This window comes from Meleagris gallopavo, chromosome Z (assembly GCF_000146605.3).
Source record: "Meleagris gallopavo isolate NT-WF06-2002-E0010 breed Aviagen turkey brand Nicholas breeding stock chromosome Z, Turkey_5.1, whole genome shotgun sequence".
Taxonomy (NCBI): Eukaryota; Metazoa; Chordata; class Aves; order Galliformes; family Phasianidae; genus Meleagris; species Meleagris gallopavo.
In genome coordinates, this window is record NC_015041.2 from 54565639 (window position 1) to 54573782 (window position 8144).

An 8144-nucleotide genomic window follows, 5' to 3' on the forward strand; every position below is an offset into this window, starting at 1 on the left:
TTAATTCCAAGTAACTAGCATATGCTCTTGGATGTGAACTGTTGGTTCTGTTTCCTTCTTATGTAGCACATAAAAATGCAAAAGAATCACAGCATACAGGCAACCCCGAAGAAATAACAGAGATACTACTGCTGCTAGAAAGGAAATGAGTAACAGTGTAACAAATAAGTACAACATTAAGATCACCAGAAATTATACATTTAAATATCATTCATTCAATACAGAATTTTTGAAGGGGGAAGAGAAATTAGATGGGAAGCGGGAATAATTCTTCCACCATGCTAAAGACAGACAATGATTTAGACCTTAGCAACTAACAGTTTCTACAAAGTATATTCTGTAACATTAAAGAACAAGGGTTTTTGTTCGCTTGTTTTTAACACTGCTCCATCTTCTTATTTCAAAAAAGGCACTAAATATGCTATTCTTAAATTTATGAGTAGTCAATATTCACATTCTGTCCCCAGCAATCAGGACTGATTTGTCCTCAAATACTTATCCCAACAACAAAAAAACACGTTCTTTAATCTAACCATGTGTTAAATCTAAGACGTGTCTGGAAAAAAAGTCTTATTCATCTTGCACGTGAATATACATCTTAAATCACTAGTATTTATAAATACTCTGAGAGATTCACAACTTCTTATTATTAAAACATACCTTATTTCATCTGTTTCTGGCACTTTGGTGTAAGGCAGAATTGCTCTAACTCTCCTCCTGTCCTCCACAGGCTACAATTTAAAATGAAAACAAAGATAAAACTTTTTCAGTGTTTCTCTCCCTAGCACTTCAGAGTGTCTTAAGAAAAGAACCTGTAACAGTCACTTATATCCCTCCAAGCAATGTAAAATTTTCAAAGCTCAAAACCACTACAAAAACCACAATTAATACAGCTGGCTACTAAAGCTCTCATTTCATTTGTCTTTGAAGCACGACAGGTAACATTGGAATCTTCAAAATACATTACGATAGGGTAATTTCTATGTAAAGTGTAGTTCTAGACTTTCTTCACTTACAGAAACTTACAGAAGTTTATCTATCAGAAACATCTTTGTTTAGAGACAGTTTGCATGGTTTTAATAACTGCTAAAAAATTGAGCACTTGAAAGAAGCCTCACTTTCAGAATCCTTTGTTATCTACAAGATGATTATTTAGAAATCTGTTAGATACACAAGATATCACAAACCAAGAAGTTACCTACGTTAGTAGATGAGTACTGCATACTTGTTTACTGACATCAATGCTACTTTCAGAGATACCAGCAATATGTAATAATGAGTTTTCTCACTGCAGATTTTCAATAAAGACACCTTTTTAATCATTGTTTTGCATCAGTATGAATGCACTTATATATTCCTTATACTTATCATACAGCCAAGTATATGTGGAATTAGGGAGAGCTTTTCAAAGAAATGCAGGAGTACTGACTAATGGCATTTAAACCAATGGCTCTTAAAAATATCACTATGAAAATGTTACAACTTACCTCTGGAGGTGCTACTGGAAATAATAACTTTTCCCCCTTCAATAAACAGGACACATGACTGTAATAACCAATTAGGTCTGAGAGTGAAGCAAAGCGACGTCCACCAATGTAATAGTCTCCACACATGGCGATAATTCTGTTAATTAAAAGAAGGAAGTTTGACATAGAAAACTTCTTGTCTACAAATGGTTTTTTCCTACTTTTTTTCTTTTAAGAAAAGGCTTTGAAGCAGAGTGACTACTATATTAGTAAAATATAATATTACAAGATCTCTACAAACAGATACGCAAAACAATTAACGGGTATTTGTCAAAAATTACTGATAAGTATCAGAGAAAACAAATTCTTCAAGACTGCAAAGGAAGCATAAAAATACAACTTACTGAAACTAAAGAAACAGAAAATAAATGTATTTAACAATGTCCTGGAAAACTGACATAGTGCTTTAGTATACGCAACAACATTACTACGTGCATCGTGCAGGACACACAAAGTATTGAATTATATTAACAACAAATGAATCTATTTGATTACAGAATGCTGAAAGTTGAACAAACTTCAAAAATTAGTCACTTTCCTGTCAAATAGTAAATCTTGGAAAAATTGAAATATCTACTTATTCTTCATTTCAAAGCGATTTCTTAACTTTTAGCATAGGTACTAAACAACTTCAGGAAAGAGCAAAGAAAACCTCTGCAGTTGTTTAACACAACAAAATTCTTACAAAACTGTTTGCTTATCTTTAAGGGGTCTGTTTTTGTTAAGATGGACATTCCTGAAAACACTGTCATATCAAAAATGGAAATCATAATCTGTATTCTCACTGCTATTCAATACAAATCCTAAAAGGAGTCAGAACTAACTGATATAGGTAAAAAGGTTAACAGCATTAAAAGCATTCCTGTTATGCTCAAGACTCATATGTAAAACTAAGAAAGGACTTAACATGAAACAAACAGCACTTTGGACCAGACTATCAGAAGAAAAAAATCTCAAGTATTTAAATCAATGGCATCAGGTAGACCTGAATTTTCCAGCAGTGCAGAGACCAGACAGCAGTCTAGAGAATAGCCCACTCATCCTTACACTGTTACCTGGAAAGTAACTGGGAGATGGGAGAAGACAGTGGCACAGAGACCGAGCAGCTCGTTAAGTTACACAGTGAGAATAAATAAATACTCATTGATACAAACACCATTATTTCTGGTACAACTATAAAACGTCATTGTCCGGTTTTTGTTTTGTTTAAATTAAATCTGCAGCTGAGCTTTCAAATGAACTGCATCATAAGTAGAAAAAAAATATTCCTACTTTTCTCTTGAATTCTGGTTGCAGAGTGTCAGTTGTTTTTAAAATCTTATGTACACTCCTACAAATTTAAGTCTAAGAATACATACTACTATTGATCATTTGATAAAAATATGAGTAATAAAGTCAAGAAATTGAGAAACAAATTATTACCAAACTGAGCATATTTTGCTTGGTAAGAAAAATAAAATCTAAGAGCTAACACTAATTCTCCTTGCAGCTTTCATAATGGAAACAAATTATCTTTAGTATATTTCATAGTAAGTTACAATAGAAGTGCTCTACTTAACTTTTTATTCTCTTTTCTAGCTTTGGAAGCAATTCAAAAACAAAAATCAATTCCACTGCCAAAAAACTTATCCCTCATCCAAAACGAGTACACTGCTCATCTGCAATTGCTTTTGGAAATTTTTATTTCCTTTTTTTTTTTAAACAGGTCACTATTTTCACACACTACAAATCTTTCTACTTAGTCAGCTCTTTGAACTAAATGATTTCTTCCACACATCAGCATAAAGCATAAATACAGATGAATCTTCAGAAATCAAGTTGTTTTTTAAGCATATTTGACTCTACTTTCAGTGCTATAAGAATATAACTAATGATTTAGGCTAGATATTTTAGCGTATTTTCTGCCAGATTCCTTGTGAAGTTATTAAACAGATTAGGTTCTAATCAAAATGTTGTGTTTCAGATTACCAATTCAAGCATAATTATATCTGTCTTCAAAACACAGAGCCAAACACTATAGGAAGCCTTCTGTAATCACACAAAATCCAATAGGAAAGACTGAAACATAAATATTTCCTCCCATAATATGCGGTATCACTCAGTAACTCACCAACACTTCTGTGAAAAAATGATTTCAACAGATTGATATGCTATCCATTAATTGTATGGTGCAAAAAGCATTTTCACCTGATGCTGACATTTTACTTTTACCGCGGAAATCAATAGGAAAAAAACAGAGGAAGACTGTTTAGCAATGAAGGTTTATCCATTACTAGTAGACTATAATTGGCAAACGTCAAACCCTGATGGAAAGAGCACTTCTGTTCTGTGAGATGCAGGAGATTCAACCCCATATTTGCTTGAAAATACTTAAAGACAATATTTTGGGTACAGTACTTGTCTTCAGTTTGACAATATTTCTGAGTGCAGTACTTGTCTTTCTCATAACAAAGGAAAACACACATTCAGCAAATAAATAAAATCTTAAATAATATAACCAATCTCTGAAGCACAGTATCAACAAACAAATTAATTTGCTTCAGATAGTCATTTTTTTTGTGTGTGTTTTAGGGATCTTGGAATGAAAGATTATTTAAGTTCTTAATGGAACTTTCTTTATGGAATTGGAAATTATTAAAGACAATTTTCAACCTGCAATGCCAATATTCAAGTGGATGAGGTTGGCTTCAATAATAAGTTAATAGTGCAGGACTCTAGAACAATAGTAGGAAGACACCATTAGTATACTACAATTTTCTCCTATTGTTAGGCAAGAGCCTGCTCCTAAATTGTTATCTGTATAGCCTGAGAAGCCAAAAATCGCTAGTTCAGATGACAAGATGCAAACTTGACATACTATACGTGTGGTACACTATCTGCATTTAAGAGAGTTATGAGCTTGTGTCAGTGCTACATAAGGACCTATGAACTACATTTCATCACACAGCAGATGCATTCAAAAACTCCCTACATTTGTAAGTCACACACATAGTAGTTTTTATGATGGTATCATAATTATGAGTAAAAGAATTTAGCTTGCATTTGTTGCTTCTATTAATTGTTCTCCTGTCAAAGGTTTCTTCTGTTTTCAAAGAAACTTGCTATTTGGCCTACATTTTTTTTATTTGCTGTCCTGTTTGGTGAAAATGAACACTGCAATCCAACACTTGATTTGTTAACTAACATTCAAGCTTTTCTAAGCACACAACTCATTTACACTGAAGAATAAATGAACGTATGTTCATTAACATACATACACAGCTTGCTAATGCTGAAATAATCCTAGTTAGAGTTCAGATAAAGGCCTATTTGTTTTTGGAACAATTAATTCTAACACAGCCTGCAAATTGTTTCTAGCAAACCCTTATTAAATACATAATCTCTTCACTTATTTTATTCCTACAATTTAAGGAGACAATCAGATTTGTTAGTACTTTAGCACTTAAGAATGCCCTGTGAACTAAAATGACAACTGAAGACCAGATCCAAAACCATCTTCGTGGCTAACATGATCTGCATGTTACTTTAAGTCTATTCACACCAGCTTAAAACAAGTGTCTCTCTTCTGATGCTGGGCTTCTTGCAAAAGGATTCCTAAGTAGTATACTTAAGAATAACTGAGCACAAGTTAAAAAGTATACCATAAAATAAAAAGTCAAAAATATTCTACTATAATGCAGTGCTTATCTGTTGGCATAAGAGAACCATATGACAAGAATAAACAGATTACAGTAATTTAAAGAAAACATTTTGTTCTCACCTGAAGTGATTGACATTTGTTTTACTAAGAAAGGAAAGCACAAATGAACCTGGTCTCCGATCACTTTCTCGAATAAGGTAACTTCCAGGTTTTCCTGCCTGTCGAAGACGTTCTTCTGCAATTGTTCTGTCAAGCTTTCCATGATACCACCTGTAAGAAAAGCACAACAATATGCGTCCTTAGAACTTAAAGTTTCTGTTTATTCTTGTAAAATAGACTTGCAAAGGCAAAGAAAGCTCTCAGAACTGATGTAACTGCAATCTCATTTAAAAAAATATTACATACTTATGTGTGTGACCTCTTAATTTACTCCAAGTGCTTCCAAGACAGCACAGATTTTAGATAACCTGTTTTGCCAGATAACTCACATTCTGAATGAACTCAAGAGGCAGAGGCTATGTCATTTTTTTCCTCCTCCCTGATTTGCTTGTTTTGAACAGAATCAGAGATCACACAGAATCACAGAATCACATGCATTTTAATATAAAAATGAAGCCTAGGCTTCATTTCAGGCTGCAGATGCAAAGTGCCTGTTCTCATCCCACACACACCAATAATCCAGCAAAGCCTGCATCAGATAGGAGTGACAGTAGTAACCAAACCACTGTCCAGTCCCAGAATAGTTTTTCCTAAATCACGATTCATGCCGCAACAGTTACAAACTAGTGCAGATGCACAGCAAATTCGGACCATAAAATATGACAAAAGACCATTTCAGTTTATAGGGATAAGATAAGACAGCTAACAGTGAAGTATTAATCAGCTGTACTTCAGTTCTTTGATTTATATAGCTCCCACCAGAACTCTCTATCCTAAATGATCCAATATTGGGTTTACATATATACACACACACACGGGAAAATAAAAAGGAGAGAGCAATTAGAATAAAAAAAAGTAGTGTTCTCATGTGCTAATCAAGGAAATATATTTAAGCCCATTTGAAGGTTGCAGTATGTTCTAGAGCTATATAATGTAGTAATTCATTAGGTCTGCATCCATCAACTAATGATGCTTAGATTCAGACTTTGATTTCTACACTCAGGGAAACACCAGTTTCCATATTGCCACAGTTACACAGTAACTAAATCATTTAGTACTTCAGACCAGCCACTTGATTCTGCCAGACGACCAGGTAAGAGTTATAAAAAATGAATTTTGGAACAGATGTGGAAAGTACCTTTAAAGAAAAAAAATTTGAACAGTTGGATTCCTGATGAAATCTAGCCAGAAACATTTATTTTACGAAATGGAAGCAAAAGCAGAAATTTTCCTTGGGGCAGCTTTTATCAGAAAGAAGATCAGTCGGATTCTGCAGATAAGCATCACATACTGCAGGAGCAGCAGCACCTGTGCAGATACTGTTTGCCCTGGCAAAGCTGTATTTTTGCTGGTATAGGTCTCCATTGCTTCTCTTCCTCATCCTGAGGAAAACAAGCTAAACCAGAAAAAACGCCACATTGTCTGCACGCCCGCGCAGCAGCTGAGGCTCCAGCAGGCCAACCAGGCTGTAAAGCTGGTGCCTTGCTCACCGCATTCCAGAACTGCACGGCCTTGCTGGCAGGAACTGCCGGCTTACAAACAGCCTGCACACAAGTGGATGGCACTGCTTCCTCTGAGAGCCCTCTGTGGAACTGAACTAAATCAGGATCGTCTGTTTCAAACTACCTAGGACAAAATATTCTGCTTGTCAGTGGGCACAGTGTGGCTTAAATCCTGTTAATTACAAGCATTCCACAACCTGGCTTCGCTTTTCTGGACAGACTGGCTTTCTGAAAGGAATGAGCTTCCAGGAGACCCAAGAAACTTTCCTCATCAAGAAATTATTTGAATCCAACATTCCATGAAGTCTATTTTAAACTAACAATGAGCTCACTCAGCTTTTATTTGTTCCCACTTATCACCCACTTAAGAAAAATAATCGTAGCTTCATTGAGAGACGCATTACCTTTGATGCCAAACTTAAAGGCACATTTTCATAATCCGGATAATGTTAATAATACAACAGTGCAAATAGGAAGAACACAACAAATATACTAGATAAAAAAAGCGTGATTACTCGCCAATTAAGTGCTCACCTTTTGAGATTTCTCACAATAATGGTCAATACTAACCTGGATGCTAACACATTAAGACCAGAAGCTCAGAACAAAGAGGACACTTTCGCAGCTATTGCCCTGCATTTAACTTACAACTGAAGGTAATGAATGCACAAGCGGCAGTAGAGCAGTCTATACACAGCAGTGATAACAGAAAACAGCTCAAGTGATATCCTCAGGAAGCCTCTACAGATAGCACACATCTTCAGAAAACAGGATACAGACTGAAGTACAAGCTTCTATGATACCATGACAGTAAGCAAAATGCTTGCTGGGAAGCAACTGCATTTTTTCAGAGACTGAAGTTTCATCACTAACAAAACACTTTATTCAAGCAAGATAGCATGGTAGAGTGCTGATAGATTATGTTTTTAAAAGCACATCTTTAACTTAATTAAGCTATCACTTGATCTCAATGAAGAGGTACTCTGCAAACTTTCATCATTGCCTTCACATCGTTTAATAATAAACATGAGTAAAAAACGTTTAACAATATTGTCATACTTGTTCTGATTTAAGGATATCAAGTGCTTTTGTATATATCTAGTGGTATTATCTTTCTTAAAAAACGCTTGCTAAGCCATAGGTTGGTTTTGTTGTGGGCTTGGTTTTTTTGGTTTTTTTTTGCTTTGAAATACATCCACAGATCAATTTTCTTACAACACTAACTAGTGTGCCGAGTACAAATTCATAGTAGTGAAAAATATCATAATTTACTGTGTTATAAAGGAACATCCACCCAACACACAATGCTATCTGAAA

The 8144-nt window shown here is 34.8% G+C and overlaps 1 protein-coding gene across 1 annotated transcript in view; it reads right to left on the reverse strand.

Annotated features, from left to right (window-relative positions):
* Window positions 1-8144, reverse strand: part of RASA1 (RAS p21 protein activator 1) — a 153904-nt gene that overhangs the window by 38823 nt on the left and 106937 nt on the right. Inside the window, 3 exon segments of the mRNA XM_010726074.3 lie at window positions 661-731; window positions 1488-1623; window positions 5287-5464. Of these exon segments, the coding sequence (XP_010724376.3) occupies window positions 661-731; window positions 1488-1623; window positions 5287-5464 (385 nt within the window).